Source organism: Aotus nancymaae, unplaced genomic scaffold, assembly GCF_030222135.1.
Source record: "Aotus nancymaae isolate 86718 unplaced genomic scaffold, 86718_ANA_hifiasm-v0.15.2.pri h1tg000028l, whole genome shotgun sequence".
Classification (NCBI taxonomy): domain Eukaryota; kingdom Metazoa; phylum Chordata; class Mammalia; order Primates; family Aotidae; genus Aotus; species Aotus nancymaae.
This window is the reverse complement of record NW_026988441.1, coordinates 28,609,707-28,630,893: the sequence shown is the minus strand read 5'-3', so window position 1 is coordinate 28,630,893 and position 21,187 is coordinate 28,609,707. Positions and strand designations below refer to the sequence as shown.

At 54.8% G+C, this 21,187-nt stretch overlaps 1 protein-coding gene across 3 annotated transcripts in view; it reads left to right on the top strand.

Moving 5' to 3' along the window:
• The window catches only part of SIN3B (SIN3 transcription regulator family member B), a 50,077-nt gene extending 29,286 nt beyond the window's left edge, over positions 1-20,791 (top strand). For 2 of the 3 annotated variants that reach the window (XM_064381668.1, XM_012469888.3), the window contains 11 exons: positions 6,454-6,661; positions 7,767-7,883; positions 9,399-9,637; positions 10,305-10,488; positions 12,313-12,928; positions 13,739-13,908; positions 16,671-16,844; positions 17,049-17,141; positions 18,045-18,139; positions 18,709-18,916; positions 19,012-20,791. In XM_064381668.1, the coding sequence (XP_064237738.1) occupies positions 6,454-6,661; positions 7,767-7,883; positions 9,399-9,637; positions 10,305-10,488; positions 12,313-12,928; positions 13,739-13,908; positions 16,671-16,844; positions 17,049-17,141; positions 18,045-18,139; positions 18,709-18,916; positions 19,012-19,242 (2,335 nt within the window). In that variant the 3' untranslated portion in view covers positions 19,243-20,791. Of the gene's footprint in view, positions 1-6,453; positions 6,662-6,983; positions 7,080-7,766; positions 7,884-9,398; positions 9,638-10,304; positions 10,489-12,312; positions 12,929-13,738; positions 13,909-16,670; positions 16,845-17,048; positions 17,142-18,044; positions 18,140-18,708; positions 18,917-19,011 lie in introns of all 3 variants that reach the window. The other variant, XM_064381669.1, reaches the window with a different exon arrangement.
• Positions 20,792-21,187: the final 396 nt, after the last annotated feature.

Genomic DNA, 21,187 nt, shown 5'->3' with positions numbered 1-21,187 from the left:
ATTCCCTGGAGTTTCACCGATAAATGCCTTTTATAATTCTAATACTTGGTTCGGGCTTGTGTCAGATGCGGTGGCTCACGCCTGTAATCCCAACACTTTGGGAGACCAAGGTGGGTGGATCACTCGATGCCAGGAATTTGAGACCAGCCTGGGCAACGTGGCCAAACCCTCTCTACCAGAAAATGCAAAAATTAGCTGGGGGTGGTGGCATGCTCCTGTAGCTCCAGCTACTTGGGAGGCTAAGCTGGAAGGGTCAATTGAGCCCAGGAGGTGAAGGCTGCAGTGAGCTGTGATCACGCCACTGCACTCCAGCCTGGGTGACAGAGTGAGACCCTATATCCCAAAAAAAAAAAAAATGTCTGGGTGTAGTCACTCACACCTGTAATCCCAGCACTATGGGAGGCCAACAAGAGCGAGACTCCATTTAAAAAACAAAAAACTGGACCCCAGCTGCACAGAGAGAAACCTCATTAGTGGGTCAGGTCTGACAGCAGTTTCTAACCCCTGGTGGCCAGGTCAGCCTAAGAGGGGACTGGGTCCGGGTGGAGGGGTCTGGGAGCAACTGTGCACACTTGCGTTCGCTCTTGGGTGCACAGGAGTGTGTACAGTACGAGTAGGCGGGCCTGTGAGTGCTGTGTGAGACCTGGGAGCCAAGTGGGGCCAGTTTCCCTTCCTGCGCATCAGCCTTGTGACTGGGATGAGTCACTTGGCCAGTCCGAGCCTCAGTTTCCTTGCTGTAAAAGGGATAGTAAATGTATCTACCTACGTACGGTTCCCGAGACCTGCAGGTGGGTGCTACCTCTAGGGCCCTTCAAATACAATAGAATCTCATAAATAAAAGGAAACGACAGGTTTCTTTAGGCAGAAGGAAATGATGTAAGTCACGAACTTGGATCTACCTAAAGAAAGGAAGAGTGTCCAAAAAAAATACACCTGAAGATTTCTTTCTTTCTTTTTTTTTTTATTGAGACAGAGTCTTGCTCTGTCAACCAGGCTGGAGTGCAGTGGTGCAGTCTTGGCTCACTGCAACCTCCAACTCTGGGTTCGCCTGCCTCAGCCTCCTGAGTAGTTGGGATTACAGGTGTACGCCACCACACCTGGCTCATTTTTGTATTTTTAGTAGGGGGGGGGTTTTGCTACGTTGGTCAGGCTGGTCCCGAACTCGTGACCTCAAGCGATCTGCCTGCCTCAGTCTCCCAAAGTGCTGGGATTACGAGCATGAGCCACTGTGCCTGGCCATGATTTTTTTTAATGGTTCTCACACATGGTGGGCACACATGTTATGTGATCAGCCCATTCAGTCCTTAACTGTTTTCCCATTTACCCCAAGAATAGTAGTTGACGGCAGTTGTGACTGCAGCGTTTACCCCGAGATAACTTTGTCATGAAGCATCTCATTTTTATTATTATTTTTGCATTGCTCTCATATATCAACTTTGGAAATAAAAAGACATCATTTTATGTATAGCATTCTGTTTTTAGCAGTGGTATTTCCAGTTACACAAAATATAGTAATTCTTGATCACTGAAAATGTCAAATCTTGGAAAACGTAGCATTCCTACACTTGATGGGAACATTGTTCTCAAACAGTTGTTGGCCAGAGACTCATTTTATGACTCTGTCTGTTCTAAAATAGACAATTCTGGTGATTCAGATGATTCTGACGCTCTGTTTAGAAAGAACTCCAAGAACAGTTTTTATATTTTACTTCCACATTGAAAATCAGTCAGATTTGCTTCAGCCTCAGAGAGTGTTTATGTAAAATTAAATGAGCTCTGGCATAAGCTGTACTTTTTTTTTTTCTAAATGGGAAACAGTTAAATCAACCCTGGGGACACATGCTGTGTGAGTCCTTTTGCATTAACTTAAAAAAATGTACGTATATATAAATATTTTTCTAATGTAAAATGAAGCACAGATCCAAGAAACCACATGGCCGAGAAATGGCTTGAATCTTTATTACGCAGTCACCCATGTGCCCACCACCCACATCAAAAATAGACTCCAGGAGCCCCCTGCGTACCATTCCAGTCCCTGCCCTTCTCACTGCAAGAGTGTCCTGACTACAGGAGTGACCGCCTACTGCACTAGTGATGGTACAGCCACCCAGGTGGGCATTGCCAAATACATGCCTCAGTTTCACCCCCAGCCGGATTTTCTTCCTTTTCTTTAGAGATGGAGTCTCATTCTGTCGCCCAGGCTGGAGTGCAGTGGGGTGATCTCAGCTCACTGCAACTTCCGCCTTACAGGGTCAAGCCGTTCTCCTGCCTCAGCCTCCCGTAGCTGGAGTACAGGTGTGCGCCACCACGCCCAGCTAATTTTTGTATTTTTAGTAGAGATGGGGTTTCTCCACGTTGGCCAGGCTGGTTTCAAACTCCTGGCCTCAAGTGATCCTCCTGTCTCAGCCTCCCAAAGTGCTGGGATTACAAGTGTGAACCACGGCACCCAGGCCCTGGGTTTTGTTTCCTAATACATCTCCTAAGTCTCCTTTCCCCTCCAGTTCCCTCCGATTCTAGTCCTTCCTATTTCTATCCTGATACCCCTCTACGTGTCCCTGTCCCTGTTATTTCTGTGATATTAGCCTCCCAGGTTTGCTCATTCATTTGGGGTTGCACAGGAAGATTGCCACAGCATTTATCACCTTTTCTAAAGTGGCCAGGATAGCTGCTTGATTTCAGTCTTGTTTCCTTCCTATGGCCTCAGAGTGATGAGCTGCTTTCGTGTCATCTTCCCAAGGGGTCCAATTAGGTCCTTTTTTAAAAAAGCATGTTAATGAATTCATGGACTTAAAACATATTTGATAGGTTTCAATACATTTTCTAGTCCTTTTAAAGGTGAGGGGCTGGGCATAGTGGCTCACACCTGTAATCCTAGCACTTTGGGAGGTCGAGGTGGGTGGATCACCTGAGGTCAGAAGTTCACGACCAGCCTAACCAATATGGTGAAACCCCATCCCTACTAAAAATTTTAAAAAATTAGCTGGATGTGGTGGCCTGCGCCTGTAGTCCTAGCTATTCAGGAGGCTGAGACAGGAGAATTGCTTGAACTTAGGAAGCAGAGGTTGCAGTAAGCCAAGATCGCACTGCTGCACTCCAGCCTGGCAACAGAGCAATACTCTGTCTCCAAAAAAAAAAAAAAAAACGTCTAGCCTGGGCAACATAGTGAGTCCTTGTCAGAAACTAGCCCAAAGTGGTGGCATGCACCTGTAGCTATCGCCTGAGTTTCGGAGGCAGAGGCTGCAATGAGCCATGATCTCACCACTGCACTCAGCCTGGGCCACAGAGTGAGACTCTGTCTATAAATAAATAAACAAAAATAAAGGTGAGGAAGCTGAAGCTCAGATCAAACGCCTCTGACTTACCCCAGGACAAACACTCAGGTGAGCCTAGCATGCTGTTAGACAGCAGCCAGGGTGCTGCAGCCCCAAAGCCAGCCCTTTGCGTGTTCTCTGCCTTCTGGGCACAGTGGCTGCTGGGGGTTATGTCAATGGGCTCATGCTGTAAAGCTGGACTTCTGTGTCTTTTTTTTTTTTTTAACTCAGCATTTCCTCTAAGTGTTTCAGCATCAGATGTGAACCCACGTCCTTTTTTTTTTTTTTTGAGATGGAGTTTTGCTCTGTTGCCAGGCTGGAGTGCAGGTGATCTCGGCTCACTGCAACCTCCACCTCCCGGATCAAGTGATTCCCCTTCCTCAGCCTCCCGTGTAGCTGGGATTATAGGTGCCTGCCACCACTCCCGGCTAATTTTTTGTATTTTTAGTACAAACAGGGTTTCACCATGTTGGCCAGGATGGTCTCGATCTCCTGACCTTGTGATCAGCCTGCCTCAGCCTCCCAAAGGGCTGGGATTACAGGTGTGAGCCACCATGCCTGACCCACGGCCTCATTTTTAAGTAACCGCCTGGCTTTTCCTTCCCTTAGCAGGATCTCTAACAATGAGCGTTGGTCTCTAGTCCTCCCTCAAATGCTCCTGAGGCTGCGACCCTCACGGGTCAAGCTGAGCCCATCAGAAGGCCTTTTCCCTGGTGGTTCTGGGCTTGCACATGTTGGGGTGCTCTTTCTAGTGGGTTTTCTTTCCCAGGCTGCTGAAGGTCTGTAAATGCCCTGAAGAACAGCCCAGAGCAGGATGGTGTTACTCTAGTCTCAGCCAAACGAGCCCCTGAGATCTGTTTGTGACGTGGGTACACATGGGTGGGCGTTTTCTGTGGACGTGGAATGCACAGTCACCTTGACTCACCTCTTTTGGGCTCAGAATCCAGCACTCTCCTGACAAGGGGCCCTCAGGGCTGTGTGTGCAGCTGGTGTCGGCACCTGGGCCCAGGGGGCAAGTGATCACCCTGGGTTGGAATTGGGACTCCGCTTCTTACTAGCCAAGCAAGCATCAGTGTCTTTGTGAAATGGCCATACCTCCCTCCTAGGCTTGTCAGGGGGCTAGAGGGGAAGACAAAAGGAACATGGAATTCGAGAATGTGAAAGGCAAGGTGCTGAGCAGATGGGCAGTGCTGGGGCACAGTCAGTTGTTCTTGCTTCCGTGTTTCAGCAGTAGTGAGAGACTCATGGGAAAGTGCGTTTGGGGAAGGTCTATATGGAGCAAGGTCCAGAACTGAAGCGGGCCTCTGAGTGTTCTTGACACGAGGCCTGGTTGGGTTAGGAGCATTCACCACCATGTGGCGTTCCTTTGCGTGTTCAACCTGCCGTCAGGTGCTCAGCTGGGCTGGGCAGCTGAACATGGCCCAGGGAGCTGCCCCTTGGAGCTGGCAGCCGGGGTGGTTGGGGTTAAGTATCCCTTCAGAGCGGTCATGGTTTGCGTTTAACTCAGCAGTAGCCTCAGGCATCTCTGCAGCAGTTTTTTTCTTTTTGAGACAGTCTCACTCTGTCACCAGGCTGGAGTGCAGTGGCTCAATCTCAGCTCACTGCAACCTCCGCCTCCCGGGTTCAAGCAATTCTCCTGCCTCAGCCTCCTGAGTAGCTGGGACTACAGGTGCGTGCCATCACACCCAGCTAATTTTTGCATTTTTAGTAGAGATAGGGTTTCACCATGTTGGCCAGGGTGGTCTGGATCTCTTGACCTCATGATCCGCCTGCCTGGGCCTCACAAAGTGCTGGGATTACAGGCGTGAGCCACTGCACCCAGCCCTCTGCAGTATTTTTATTGGTATCTTTTCTCCCTATATTTCCATTGGCTTGTGGGTTTTCCTTGTGAACAGAGTTGGCATAGGGTTCTTAAATATAGGGCACGACAGAAGCCACATCACCGAGGGGGACATTGTTATACCGGGGTGGGCTGGGGGGGCTCGGTCACAGCAGGACCGCGGCACCAGCAGTCAAAGTAACTGCACCTTTTCTGGTAGGACCTGATGTTACTGTTTAGAGATGGTGTCCCGCTGTGTTCCCAGGCTGGTCTCAAACTCTCGAGCTGAAGTGATCCACCCTGGCCTCCTGAGTAGCTGGGATTCCAGGCCCACACCACCAGATCTGATGCTGTTCTAAACAGAAATCCAAGTGGCATTGTAGGGTCATTTGCATTAAAGCCTTCCTGTCGTCGAGCACAGCCATGACATGATTTTCAAGGATGTGTCCAGAGAGGGGTTCACAGAGAGGAGTCTCCCTCATGAGAGCGGAAGACTGTGGATCAGGGATCAGTGAACTTTATCTCTGAGGGTTCATACGGGCTTTGTGGAAATGACTCAAACCCCTCTTGTGCAGGCGGCCACAGGCACTGCAAAAGCGAGTGGATATGACTGTGTGCCAGTGAACCTTCATTTACAATGGGATGGCTGGGCATGGTGGCTCATGCCAGTCATTCCAGCACTTTGGGAGGATGAGGCGAAATGATTGCTTGAGGCCAGGAGTTGGAGACCAGCCTGGGCAACATAGCAAGACCCTAATTCTACAAAAAGTTTTTAAAATTAGCCAGGCGTGGTGGCACATGCCTGTGGTCCCAGCTGCTGAGGAGGCTGCGGTGGGAAGATCTCTTGAGCCCAAGAGTTTGAGGTTGCAGTGAGCTGAGATCATGCCACTGCCCTCAAGCCTGGGCAACAGAGTGAGACACTGTCTCTAAAACCAAACGAACAAAACAAAACACAGGCAGTGGGTACATTGGCCAAGGTGAAGTCTGGCCTCTTCCAGTCAGGGAACATCGCGGGCTCCAGCTTCTGCCCGTTTAAGTCATCTTTTCTGGTTTATTTCAAAGCCTTCCTGTGAGTCTGGGGTCAGTAGGCACAGGAAGGGACCTGGTGTGTGACAGAGGGGTGGGAGGCCCATTCATTCACACACCTCGGGATGCGCAGTGACTTCCTGTGTATTGGATGTTTCCGCCTCTCATTCCCGTCCATGATGTTGAATTCTGACTCTCTTTAACCTGGAATGTCCATTTGAAGCCATTCTGAAATCTCCAAATCCCTCTCAGAAGGCCCTGGGGTTGACCAGTTACCATTTGTTTTTATCTTTGAAGGAAATTTCCAGAACTCTTTGCACAGTTCAAGTCCTTCCTGGGGGTAAAAGAGCTGTCCTTCGCGCCACCCATGAGTGACAGATCTGGGGATGGGATAAGCCGGGAAATCGACTATGCGTCTTGCAAGCGCATAGGATCCAGCTACCGGGCGCTCCCCAAAACCTACCAGCAACCCAAGTGCAGCGGGAGGACGGCCATCTGCAAGGAGGTAGTGCTCCCCAGGGCTCATGTGTTCCTTGACATGGTGCATCCCCCACCCCTCCCCAGCAAACACCCAATACCCCCATTATGAATGAAATGCTGTGTGCTCAGCCCCCTTGAATGTTGGGTTATAGGTGGTGCTGGGATGTGGCCTGGCAAAACCACCTGAGCAGAGACGACAGTGTTGTACCCTGCTGGTAGTTGTGGCAAAACACAGAGTGCCAGGGATAATGTGGAGTTTGGCTTATTCTTCAGTTATCTGACTTAGGTTTATGGCTGCTGTGATTCTGCTCAGTTCTGGGCTCACTGACCTCACTGTTTCTGTTGAGCTTGACCATTGGATACTTATCCAGCGTTTGTGGACAGACGATACTGCATGTCCAAATTCCCAAAGTACCTGCTGGATTCCAGGATATAGTGCAGGGGTCACCAAACTCTGACCGGTGGACCCTGGCCCACTGCCTGTGTTTGTAAATAAAGTTTTATTGGCACACAGACACAGCCAGTCATTTACATATTGCCTGTGGCTGCTTTTCTCACCACAGGCAGAGTTGAGTATTCATCCGGGATAGTCTGCAAAGCCTGAGATACTCGATAGCTCACCCTTTGCAGAGAGAATTTACCAATGTCTGAACTGAAATCAGCCCTCTGTATCTGCAGATTCCACATCTGTGGTTTCAACTAACCATGGATTGAAAATATGTGGGGAAAGAGAAACCAAAAAATAATATTACAGCAAAACATAATCCACATTTTAAGAATGCAGTGTAACAACTATCTACGTAGCATTTACATCGCATTAGGTATAGTATTCTAGACATGATTCTGCCTAGGTTATATGCAAATAGGACTCCATTTGACATCAGGGACTTAAGCATCTGTGGATTTGGGTCTCTAGGGATGGTTCTGCAACCAGTCTCCCAGGACATGTTCACTTGACCAAAGTCATGTTTTCCCTTAAAAACTTTATTAGCCTTCCCATTTGTGTAAGGCATCTGCCTATTATATAATCAGGATGGTATAATGTATCTTTGTACTTTCTACTCTGGATGACAGTAAATTTTGGCCCCTGGGGCCTGCTGCGCCGGCCACATCGTTTCCTCTCGGTGCAGGTACTGAACGACACCTGGGTCTCCTTCCCCTCCTGGTCTGAGGACTCCACCTTCGTCAGCTCCAAGAAGACGCCCTATGAGGAACAGCTGCACCGCTGTGAGGACGAGCGCTTCGAGGTGTGTGTGCTGCTGCGGCTGGGCCTCCAGCACACGCCTGTCCCCCTCCTGCATGGGGCTACTGTGGCCAGGGCCCCCCACCACCAGCACATTCTCCACAGGACAGGCGTCCTCTTCCTCCTCCACCACCCCAGTCTCCTTTGGAGGAGCAGGTGCTGCAGCACATTCCAGCAGCTCCTGGAAGCTTCCTGCCAGGTCTTGCTGGCCTCTGGGCTGGCAACTAGATGGCGCTTTTTTTTTTCTGTTTAAAAATTTTATTTGGGCTGGGCATAGTGGCACACACCTGTAATCCCAGCACTTTGGGAGGACGAGGCAGGTCGATCACTTGAGCTCAGGAGTTTGAGACCAGCCTGGGCAACATGGTGAAAACCCATCTCTATCAAAAATACCAAAATTAGTCTGGCGTGGTGGTGGGCACCTGTAATCCCAGCTACTCAGAGGCTGAGGCAGGAGAATTACTTGAGCCAGGTAAGGCCGAGGCTGCTGTGAGTTGAGATTGCGCCACTGCACTCTAGCCTGGGTAACGGAATGAGACCCTGTCTACTAAAAAAAAAAGTTTAATTAATATAATTTAAATTTATTTTTATTTTGTTTATCTTGCTTGCTCTGTCTCCCAGGCTGGAGTGTAGTGGCATGATCATGGATCACTGCAGCCTTGACCTCCCAGACTCAAATGATCCTCCCACCTCAGCCTCCTGAGTAACTGGAACCACCGGTGCACAATACCATGCCCAGGTTTTTTTGTTTTTGTTTTTGTTTTTTACTTTTTTTGTAGAGATGAGATCTCACTATGTTCCCCAGGCTGGTCTCACACTCCTGGTCTCAAGCGATCTTCCCACCTTGACCTCCCAAAGTGCTGAGGTTAAGGGAATGAGCCACTGCACCTGGCTTAATTTTTTTTCTTTTTTTTTGGAGACAGAGTCTTTATTGCCCAGGCTAAAATAATTTTTGTAAATATATATTTTTTTTTAATAAAATTTTTATTGGCCAGGCGCAATGGTTCACGCCTGTAATCCCTGCACTTTGGGAGGCTGAGGTAGGAGGAATGCTTGAGGCCAGGAGTTCAAGACCAACAAGGGCAACAAAGCAAGAACTCATCTATACAAAAAAAAATTTTTTTTCATTCTTTGTATTTTTCTTATTTATTCTTTTTTTCTTTTTTTTGTTTTTCTCTTTTTCATTTTTCACATATAACAGGCAACAAAAAAAATTTTTTTTAATTAGCCAGGCATGGTGGTATACACCTATACTCTTAGCTACTTGGGAGGCCAAGGTGGGAGGATCGTTTGAGCCCAGGAGGTTCAAACCCACAGCACTCCAGTCTGGGTGACAGAGTAAGACTCTGTCTCTTAAACACACATGCAGACAGAGACCTTATCTCTTAAATACACACACACACACACACACACACACACACACACCCCAAAAATTCTCTGCCCTCTGAGGTCCCAGGACCCTCCCTGGGGCCTCTTGAGTTCCCCAGCGGCTGACCCCTTCCTGCCTTCCTTTCCATAGTTAGATGTGGTCCTGGAGACCAACCTGGCCACGATCCGCGTATTGGAAAGCGTGCAGAAGAAGCTCTCTCGGATGGCGCCGGAAGACCAGGAGAAGTTCCGGCTGGACGACTCCCTGGGGGGCACGTCGGAGGTGATCCAGCGCCGTGCCATCCATCGCATCTATGGCGACAAGGCCCCAGAGATCATTGAGAGCCTCAAGAAGAACCCCGTCACTGCTGTCCCTGTTGTCCTGAAAAGGTGCCCTACAGCGTCTGGCCTTTCTTTCCCCACCACGGGGAGCTCCTGGACTGCTCATTAGTGCTATTTGTCAACAGGTGTCATCTCCAGCGGGGGTCTCTGAGGCCTAGGGCTGGCTTCCTGTATCTCCCACTCCTGAGAGGAGAGCACTGTGACCCTCTAGGACTTTCCTTCTAGGACTTTCTACCTTGCACATAATCACATCTTGACATGTAAATAACTGCTTTAAGAGTCAGATGCGACCACTACACTGTGGCTGGCTTTTTATGTAATGCTGCATCTCAGATACCATCCCGTACAGGTATTTATTAAGTGGCCACTTTAAGGGAGGTGCAGGGCTTGGCCCTAGGGTTACGGAACTGAGTGAGGCAGACCCGGTCCCTCTCCTCGTGGGATTCACGAGGAGCTGAGCAAGGGACCTGAGTGGTTGATCCAGCAACCATGCGGAGAGGCAGAGGAACTGGGAAGCCAGCCACATTGGCTCTGTGAGGCGATCACGCCTTCCCTCTGACGCAGCATGGAGCCCACTGCACAGACTAGACCGGGAGCTGGCTGGCCTGGGTCCTGGGCCCCCAGCCAAATCCCAGAGGAAGACAGGCCAGCCCCAGGGTGCTTTAGGGGGGATGGCCTGGCTTGTCCCTGGCACTGACCCCTTTTTCCCCCGCAGGCTGAAGGCCAAGGAGGAGGAGTGGCGGGAGGCCCAGCAGGGCTTCAACAAGATCTGGCGGGAGCAGTATGAGAAGGCGTACCTCAAGTCCCTCGACCACCAGGCTGTGAACTTCAAGCAGAACGACACCAAGGCCCTGCGCTCCAAGAGCTTGCTCAACGAGATCGAGAGCGTCTATGACGAGGTACGGCCTTCCCTAACCCTGCTGGCCGGCTGGGCAGGGGCATCACCTCACCTGATTTGGTTTCTTCCTGCTGTCACTGCGCAGTGAGCGGTAGCTCCTCCTTTTGCAACACAGAAACGGAAGCCACAGGAACCGGGCTGCTGGCCTGAGGCCTCTCCCAGAGCCTGTGGGACTGTGGAGACCCCCTTCTCTTCCACCTCCTTCCACGTGGGCTGCCCTCACCGCAGGCCCACCCCACAGCCACTCTGGCTTCCTCACTGTAGCCCTCCGCAGATCCTCAACCCTGAGACCCTGCATAGGTTCTGTGAGTCTGTGGCATCTGTAAAGTGCAGGTGATGAAGTGGCACGAGGGCAGGGGCACTGAGGTTGGCCCCCTGGCCTGGCGGGTCTCTGCACATGCAGGTCCTTGTTGCATTCCAAAGTCAGACCCTCATTCCATCAGGCAGTTTACAAAGCACGGTTATGGACCACAGACATGGGGACCCTGCTTCAGAGGGGACTGTAAAGGAATGTTGAAAGTGTTTATGGCATAAATGAGACCCGGGGGACTTAGGAAGCAGTCAGAGGGCTGAGGTCCCACTGAAGAGCCCAGAGCGGAGCTGAGTGTGCAGACTCCTAGGAACCAGCCCAGCGTGCTTGGCCCTGCCAGCCTCTACGCTGCCCTGCAGGGGAGGAGGAAGGGAAGCCTCAGGCTGCTGGGAGACCCGGTGCTGCCCTCGCGAGCTCCCCGCCGGCAGAGACAGCATCCACACTCACTTTCCTCAAGAGCCCCGGTGCGTCTGCCTCCCTGCCTGGTGCTGAGGGGTTGGGGCCGCCCAGCACAGTGGCGTGGCAGGCTGGAGGAAGGAGTGATTGTCTTCCGCTGTGAGGGAATGAAAGTCACGATTTGGATAAAGACCAAGGGGAGAGGTGAGCCTGAGGGAGGGGTAAGCCTGGGATGGGGTTTTCCAGGGAGTGAGAGCAGACGGGCATGTACAAAGGCCCTGCACATGCAGGAGGAGCTTGACGCCCTGAACATCGTAGGAAGGAGCCTGGGGGCTGTAAGGCCAGAGGAGCTGCGGAGGGGCACGCCAGGGCCCGGTGTCTTCTGAGCAGCCTGGGGACCATTAGTCAGGGTGACCTTCCTCCTGTTGGCCAAATTGCCCAGGACCCGGTGAGGAGAGCAGTTGGAGCAGGCTGGTGGGAGCTGGTGGGAGGGCTGGTGACGTGATGGTGGTAGTGAGCATGTGCAGGGGCTAGTGGGTGACAGCAGTGGAGACGGGCTTGGTGACGATGAGCATATGGGGCTTCAGATGTGAGAGTCACAGACCTCCCGGGGAGTAGGTGGAGGGCAGAGGCAGAGAGGTCGAGGCTCACCCTGCACCTCCTTGACCTCATCAACAGCGTGGTGTGGGCAGCCATGGTCAGGCTGGAATCAGGCACTGCCGTTGCTGTCAGTAGTAGGAGGTCGGCTTCAGAGGCTTCTCCGTGCTGAGCCATGGGGCCCTGATCTGTCCTGGAGCTGGGCTGAGTGACAGACCCAGGCTGGACGCTGCCAGACCCCCTGTGACCTCCCTGCTCCCATCTCAGAATCCTCTCCTTCGCCTGGCGTCCCGGGATGACTTGGGTCTGCCTTGCTTTCGGAGAGGGGACCAAGAGCACATGGCAGTGCACGAGAGGCTGAGGCAAGCGCCCCGCGCCCCCAGGCCCTGCTGCCTCACCCACCCCTCTCTGGGCAGCGCTCGTCCACCTTGGTGGCCCAGCTCACAGCAACTCACGAAGGGCGTGGGGGGTCCTCTGGGTGCTGGGTGGCTTCCTGCCTAATGGCCATCCTGTCCCCCACAGCACCAGGAGCAGCACTCGGAGGCCCGCAGTGCCCCCTCCAGCGAGCCGCACCTCATCTTCGTGTATGAGGACCGGCAGATCCTGGAGGACGCAGCAGCGCTCATCAGCTACTACGTGAAGCGGCAGCCGGCCATCCAGAAGGAGGACCAGGGCACCATCCACCAGCTGTTGCACCAGTTCGTGCCCAGCCTCTTCTTCTCCCAGCAGCTGGACCTGGGTGCCTCCGAGGAGTCAGCCGACGAGGACCGGGACAGCTCCCAGGGGCAGAGCACAGATCCCAGCGAACGGAAGAAGCCGGCGCCAGGACCGCACAGCAGCCCCCCAGAGGAGAAGGGGGCCTTCGGGGATGCCCCGGCCGCCGAGCAGCCGCCCCCACCGCCCCCACCTCCGCACAAGGCCCTGGATGACGTCTACAGCCTCTTCTTCGCCAACAACAACTGGTACTTCTTCCTGCGCCTGCACCAGACCCTGTGCTCCAGGCTGCTGAAGATCTACCGCCAGGCGCAGAAGCAGCTCCTGGAGTATCGAACCGAGAAGGAGCGGGAAAAGCTGCTCTGCGAGGGCCGCAGGGAAAAGGGGAGCGACCCTGCCATGGAGCTGCGACTGAAGCAGCCCAGTAAGGCTCCAGGGCCTGCCGGGAGGCCCTAGGGGGTGCCTGGGGTTCAGGGTCACAGCTCATCATCCCACACGTCCTGTTTGTTTCTGGCTTTTCGTTTTAAGAATTCTGTGATTTCAAATGGGAAATTGCAAACAGGAAGCTGCCAGCATCAGACAGGTCTCATGTACCCCTTGCCCAGGCTCCTATCCTGGGTGTAGCACCCTCTCCTGACCAGGAAAGCTGTGTTTCTCACAGGCCTTCCTCTGGAGCCATCACAGCCAAGCTCCACAGCGCCCTTTTTCTTTTTTTTTTGAGATGGAGTCTTGCTCTGTTTCCTAAGCTGGAGTACAGTAGCGTGCTCTTGGCTCACTGCAACCTCACCTTCCAGGTTCAAGCGATTCTCCTGCCTCAGCCTCCAAAGTAGCTGGAATTACAGGCATGAGCCACCACACCCAATTTTTTGTATTTTTAATAGAGACAGGATTTCACTATGTTGGCCAGGCTGGTCTCAAAGTCCTAACCTCAGGTGATCCACCTGCCTTGGCCTTCCAAAGTGCTGGGATTACAGGCATGAGCCACCATGCCCGGCCTCCACAGCACTTTCACTGCCATCCCTGGGTTGCCAGTCAGATTAGGCAGCCTCAGGGAGGGTGGCAGTGAACTCGTTACTCGGGTTTCCTGCTGATGCCCAGACTTGCCCCAGGGGTGGCGGGTGAAGGTTGCTGGGCCCCACGGGGGCATTTGTTGGGGTGCTATGGTGCCAGAGCTTGGCCTGCGTGGCTTCTGGCCCCCCGGGAGGCATGGGGATGAAGCCATGTGTCTCCACAGGTGAAGTGGAGCTGGAGGAGTACTACCCGGCCTTCCTGGACATGGTACGGAGCCTGCTGGAGGGCAGCATCGACCCCACGCAGTACGAGGACACCCTGCGTGAGATGTTCACCATCCATGCCTACGTGGGCTTCACCATGGACAAGCTGGTGCAGAACATCGCGCGGCAGGTGAGCCGGGGTGGGGCCGACACTTAGGACGCTGCATGTGGCCCTGCCGTCATTTCACTCCCTTGCCGGGAGGGGGCCCATGGTCAACAGAAAACCTATCCCGATTTTTTTCTTAATTGAGACAAAATACTCATAACGTAAAATGAACCATTTTGAAGTGTCCAGTTTGGTAACATTTAGTACATTCACAGTATTGTGCAGCCTCCACCTCTGTCTAGTTCCAGAACATTTCATCTTTCCCAGAGGAGACCCAGTCCCCAGCAGCAGCCACTCCCGTTTGCCCCACCCTGAGACCCGACATCCAGTAATCTGGATCTGCCTCTGGGTTTCCCGCGCGCTGCGTTCATTCCTTGTTATGGCTCTGTGATACGCCATTGCATGGCTGGCTGCATTTCGTTTCTCCATCTCTTGGTGGCCATCTGGGCTATGACTGCCTACAGAGATGGTGAACAGTGCTGCTCTGAACATTTGTATACAAGTTCTTGTGAGTCCCTGTTGACAAACCTTTTTTGAGGGTAAATTGACAACATGGAAAAAACCTTAACCCACTTATCCTGGGAGAGGGTGGGAATAGCGCTGCTCACCAGCGTTGGTTTTAGTAATAGCAAAAACCAGCCCCCGCTGAATGTCACCACAAGGAAACCAGTCACCTAAATAGAAACAGCAGACGTCCCAGACGAACTGGGTGTGGTTCCAGGACATGGGTCCTGCTTGGTTTCTGCCAGAAGCATTGTTCGTGGTGACCTGTTTCCTGGTCACCAAGTAAGGCTGTTCATCATAAAGTGGAAAAAAAAGCTGGAAAAAAACTATTGCCATTACTCTCCCAGGTTTTAAAGACTGCTTTGCCCCTGGAGAGAGGACACCCAGGGCCCAGCACATGGTGTCAGGGCAGCTGTACAGGGGTGCCAGAGGGCTGGCACTCTGTCCCCCAGGCTGGGCACCCCTGATGGGCCACGGGTTCAGGGACAGCAGCTTTGCTGTGGCACCAGGAGATTGGACCAGATGGTTTATGGAAAGCATTGATTAATGCTTTGAAAAATCCTCCCCTTCCATAAACCTCTTCTCTAGAACCTGTTAAAAAGCAATGAAAATGGGGCTGGCTGGCTGGAGCTGTTGTCAGGGCCTCATGCTACCCTGCTGTCCCATCTGTGGCCACACCACACCCCAGGTGCTCACTGCAGGCCCCGCCACACTGTTTGTAACCTGCCTTGAAACCATGTCTGGACTCTGCCTCACCTTTTCTTAAAAATCAGCATTGCTGTTTTTTTAGCAGTAGCAGCTGGCATTCAGTGGGTACCTGCTGTGTGCCAGTTACTGTCTGAAACTTGTGCGTGCCCAGGTGTTACTGTGTCCATTCAACAAAGCTGCACATGGAACCTGCAGGGAGTGTGGTCCTGACCAGGGCCCAGGCTGTGCAGGCGGACTCACACCAGCCCTGTCTACCCACAACCCCTGCTGTCTCCATTACTTTCTCGTTCAGTGCAAAGGTAAAAGGAGTGGCAGTGTGTTTATAGCCAAGCATTCAGGGGAAAGGAAGGCCTGCACTCACACCACCTTCACATCATTCCTTGATTTGCTTTGGCACATTTTTGTCCATGTCTTCTCCATGTGTTTCTCACACCCAGGGAGGGTTTGCTGGTCTGGTCTGTTCTGAGCTGGTCTCGTGTTGGTCTGGTCTGGTCTGGTCTGTTTGGTCTGGCCTGGTCTGGCCTGGCCTGGTCTGGTCTGTTTGGTCTGGCCTGGCCTGGCGTAGCCTTGTCTGTTTGGCCTGGTCTGGTCTGGTCTGTTTGGTTTGGTCTGTTTGGTCTGGCCTGGCCTGGCGTAGCCTTGTCTGTTTGGCCTGGTCTGGTCTGGTCTGTTTGGTTTGGTCTGTTTGGTCTGGCCTGGCCTGGCGTAGCCTTGTCTGTTTGGCCTGGTCTGGTCTGGTCTGTTTGGTTTGGTTTGGTCTGGCCTGGCCTGGTCTGGTCTGTTTGGCCTGGCCTGGTCTGGTCTGGTCTGTTCTGAGCTGGTCTCGTGTTGGTCTGGTCTGGTCTGGCCTGGCGTAGCCTTGTCTGTTTGGTTTGGTCTGGCCTGGCCTGTTTGGTCTGGCCTGACCTGGCGTAGCCTTGTCTGTTTGGCCTGGTCTGGTCTGGTCAGTTTGGTCTGGCCTGGCCTGGTGTAGCCTTGTCTGTTTGGCCTGGTCTGGTCTGGTCAGTTTGGTCTGGCCTCGTCTGGTCTGGCCTGGTGTAGCCTTGTTTGTTTGGCCTGGTCTGGTCTGTTTGGTCTGGCCTGGCCTGGCCTGTTTGGCCTGGCCTGGCCTGGTCTGGTCTGGCCTGGCCTGGCCTGGTCTGTTTGGTCTGGTCTGGTCTGGTCTGGCCTGGCCTGGCCTGGTCTGTTTGGTCTGGCCTCATCTGGCCTGGCCTGGCCTGGTCTGTTTGGTCTGGCCTGGCGTAGCCTTGTCTGTTTGGCCTGGCCTGGCCTGGTCTGTTTGGTCTGGCCTGGTCTGGTCTGGCCTGGCCTGGTCTGGTCTGTTTGGTCTGGTCTGGCCTGGCCTGGTCTGGTCTGTTTGGTCTGGCCTGGTCTGGCCTGGCCTGGTCTGGTCTGGTCTGTTTGGTCTGGCCTGGTCTGCACACAGCCTGTCAGGATCCTGGTCTTCATCCCGTGTCACGCACCCTCCATCCTGAGGTGTCTCTGGCCTTTGCCGGCCCCCTCTGTGGGTGAGGTGGGGGCTCCTGCAGGAGGCGGGGTAGCAGCACTACCCTACCTGTCCTCCCTTCTGCCAGCTGCACCACCTCGTGAGTGACGACGTCTGCCTGAAGGTGGTGGAGCTCTACCTCAACGAGAAAAAGCGGGGCGCTGCTGGCGGGAACCTGTCTTCCCGCTGCGTCCGTGCCGCCAGGGAGACCAGCTACCAGTGGAAGGCTGAGCGCTGCATGGCCGATGAGAACTGCTTCAAGGTGAGAGGCAGCCCAGGGCTGGGAACATGTGGGGAGGCCCGGCCACTCAGTCGGTTCTGGACTTGGGCCTTCGGCTGGAACGCCAGCCCTGCAGCAGAGCCTTTGAGGTGGCTTTGACCTGCAGGAAGCATCAGGGCTTTGGGAGGGTGGCAGAGGTGGTGGTGCCGCTGCGCAGTCAGGCTGTCGGCATCCCTGCTCCCGCAGGTGATGTTCCTGCAGCGCAAAGGGCAGGTGATCATGACCATCGAGCTCCTGGACACTGAGGAGGCCCAGACAGAGGACCCTGTGGAGGTCCAGGTGAGGCCCTGGCCCCAGTCCATGCCACGCACACCAGGGAGTGCCCGAGGGCAGCTTCGTGGGGCTCCCACCAGCCAAGTGCAGGCCACGCAGCATCCACCCAGAGACCCCCCTCTGCAGGCCGTGGGTGGGGCTGCCTCCCTCCCTGCTCCCCTGCCAGCCTCTCTTCTGTGCCCACTCTCCAAAGAAAGAGCAGACCACCCCTCCCAAGCCAGCGGGTGGGTCCCAGGGCAGGAGGGGAGCCAGGTCGCCTCTCCCTGGTTCCCACTGTAGGGGGTCACTGCAGCTGTGACCTCTGCACCCCTATGTCAGGGCCGAATCCTGATCCCAGTCCCCAGCAGATGAGCGGCCAGCCCCCAGTTCCCAGTTCCCACTGGGACAGATATTTCCTGCTCACCTCCCGCGTCCTGGTGGGAGGATGGCATCGACCTGTGTGTGTCCCCAGGGTAGTCACTGGGTCCAGCAGGTCCAGTGTGTGTGTGCAAATCACTCAGCTGGGGTGACTGCATTCATTTCCTGGGGCCGCTGCCACAATGATCAAAAACCACTTCAAACAACAGAAGTCTATTCTCTCAACGCCCTGGGGGTCAGCACTCCACAACAACAGTGTGGGCCAGGCTGTGCTCCCGCTAAAGGTCTGGGGCAGATCCTTCCTGCTCTGCCAGCTTCTGGCGCTCCTCAGCTGTGGCCTGATTGTGCAAGTCCCACTGGGTCCTCTGTTGAGAGCTACAGTCTGGGGGTTCTCCGTCAGGGATCGGAGCCCTCCACAGTGGCCCTCCTCATGCTCTGGGAGTGGCGGGGAGGGGCACAGAACCCCTGTGAGCCACTGAACTCAGGGTCCAGAGCGAGGGGGACCATGGCCCTGCTGTAGGGGCGTCACGGGCTCTCTCTCTCTCTCCCCAGCACCTGGCTCGGTACGTGGAGCAATACGTGGGGACCGAGGGCGTGTCCAGCTCGCCCACTGAGGGCTTCCTCTTGAAACCCGTGTTCCTGCAGAGGTGAGAGGTCCTGAGACACATGCTCAGTTCCTTCCAGTGAGCCTAGGGAGTGTCCCCTTTGTCCTGACGGGGGCTGGACCGTGGCACGTTGTGTGTCTGGGAGCACTTAGTAGGCACCTGCTGTGTGCTAATGCGTGGCCCTGCCCTTTTGAGGCTTGTGGTCTCCACCGGAGGGATCAGTAACCCCAGGATGGTGAGGGTTGTAAGGGGCCAGGTCCAACCCCATGGGGAGTCAGTGGATGGAGGAGCGAGCACCTGGCCTGGAGGGAGACGCTGCCAGAGCTGGCGGGCCAGGCCCGAGGTGGATGGCTACGACGGGACCCTGGCGCACCTCCCCTTGGGCTAGGATGGCACCCCTGGGACCAGTAGGGGCTGCTGGTGGGTGTTCAGATCTGGGGACGTTTCTTGTTGCTTCCGTTTGCTTTTCCATGGACCCCCAGGAGGTAGCATATCTTCTGGTGGTCCCAGGCCCGGGGGCTCCCCAGCCTGCAAATCCTCCTCCCATTCCCAGAGGCCCTTGGCCCACAATGCCGAGAGCCAAGGTCCACCCTACCTCATCTCGCCCCCAGGAACCTCAAGAAGTTCCGCCGCCGGTGGCAGAGCGAGCAGGCGCGGGCCCTGCGCGGCGAGGCCAGGAGCTCCTGGAAGCGGCTGGTGGGTGTGGAGAGCGCCTGCGACGTGGACTGCCGCTTCAAGCTCAGCACCCACAAGATGGTGTTCATCGTGAACTCCGAGGACTACATGTACCGCCGCGGGACCCTCTGCCGGGCCAAGCAGGTGCTGGGGAAGGCTGGGCTGCCTCGACACCCCCTCCTCACCCCACGTCCTGGGGCCCACCCCTCCACCGCCCTGACACCCCACCTCTCCAACAGGTGCAGCCCCTGGTCCTGCTCCGCCACCACCAGCACTTTGAGGAGTGGCACAGCCGCTGGCTGGAGGACAACGTGACAGTGGAGGCGGCCAGCCTGGTGCAGGACTGGCTGATGGGCGAGGAGGACGAGGACATGGTGCCCTGCAAGACACTGTGTGAGACGGTGCACGTGCACGGCCTGCCCGTGACCCGCTACCATGTGCAGTACAGCCGCCGCCCAGCCTCGCCCTGACCTGCCCTCCTGGGCACTGGGCAGGTGCCTCACAGAGCACAGACGTGGCCTCAGCCTTGGTCACGTGGGGGCCGTTTTCTTAACCAACCTGAGGGGCATCTCCCAGCGCCGCAGCTGCCAGACGCCAGCCCCGTGGCTCCTGGTCTCCTGTGGGCCTGTCGTGTGCCAAACCTGAGCTACCTGCACCTGAGCCCTGGGGCTCAGCCCCACCACGGGCAGGTGGACGTGCTGGCCGAGGAACAAGCAATCACGTTTGTGCCCCCGTCCATCACACGTGCCAAATCCCTGGCAGGCGGGTGGCTCCTGCCCCACATTCATACTGTGTCTTGGAAAGGTCACAGGTGGCAGCCCTCCTGAGGCCCGCACGTGGGAAGGGGTTCATGTCCAAGAGACCCTGACAAGGAAGGAGTTGAGCCCTGGGTAGGCTCGCTTGAAAAGTGAGTTCTTCCAGAATATTCTCAGAGCTGCTGGAAATGTCACCTGAGGGTTTGGGCATCAGCTCTGCCCAGCTGGTATTCAGGCCCTCAGTCACTTTGGAAGTGAAGAAATAACCCTTCAGCCAAACCTTTGGGATCCCACTTTTTGAAGTCAACACCTGGATCAAGCAGGCAGCGCCCCGGAAGACCCCGCTCTGGATAAAAGACACCCAACTCCAGCAGCCGGACTCTGGGCCCATGAGGGGAGGGACCCCAGCCAGCGTTCTCACAGAGTTGGCACCACCCCGCTGTGGGGCGGTGGGCACACTTGTGTTCCTGCAGTGGGCATTGTAGGCCTATGTGTATACACGCACAGATATTTATTCCTTTCGCTCTTAGTGGTTGTAATTTCTGCATCAGCCAAGTCCCATGGCTCCCTGGGGGCGAGATCTGCCTTTGTGGAATTCCGAGAGCTGCCCTGACGGCCCCATCCACCGGCCCACCCCAGGACCCACGAGACCACTCCAAGGATCATTATTGTCCTTTAGTGAGGGGCCGAGGCGACTGTCCCATGGAGGCATCCAAGGCTTTCTGTGCCAAGAATCCCAAGTGACTGGGGCTGGGGACCAGTTCTGCAGGCCCCTCTCCCCCCTGATGAGAGCCCCTGTCCCCGGCCCCTGCACACTAGTGGGCCCCAAATAACTGCTACCCTCGCCATCCTGCAACAGCTGGACTCAAGGTTCCAGGAAGTGGAGATGCGTTTCTAGAAGTTCCCTGTGGAACCTGGAGACTCTTGATGCCTTTGACTCCAAGCTGGGTGGTTCCAAGGCCAACCTGACCTGGAATCCCTGCCTTCCCCCGCTCCCCCAGTGTCACGCAGGCACTTTGTACACGCCCCAGTTTTCTAAGAAGGGAACTTACCGTCAGGATTCCTGCCCCAGGCCTGCGGCTGTTTCAGGCAGAGCCACGTGGGCCCCCCTCTCAGTGTCCCCACCCCGCATGCTTCTAGGGAGCGCCTCTTTTCCGTTCTTGAGGACTTTCTGTTCTGGGGCTTGTCCTTCCTTTGCAGCTGTTTTGAATGTAGTTTTCCTTTTCTATTTATTTGCACATTAAAGTTAAAAATGGAATATTGACGTCAAGCCTTGAGGGTCTGTTGGTGTCTTCCGGCGAGAGCCTTGCTGACTTTCCACTGCCAGGTGAGTGGGCTGGACCCACGGGGGCGAGGGGTGGCCAGGTGTGCCCGCCTGGGCCCAGGGGAGTCGCAGTCCTGGAATGGCAGAGCTGGGTTCCACCGAGATCATCTCACACCCTGCACCTGCCCCGCCACCACGTGGGAGTGCCTTCTAGAATATTCTTTCCCAGGTCCATTTGCACATTTAGTGGAAATTAGAAGTGTCTCCTTCGCCCAGGTGTCTTGCGTGCAGAACCCAATTTAAAGACCACAGTGTTTGCTTTGAGCTTCCCATGCCCAGCCTGTGCATCCAGGCCCACACGCGGCCACCCGCCCCACACGACCACCCTCCATGCTC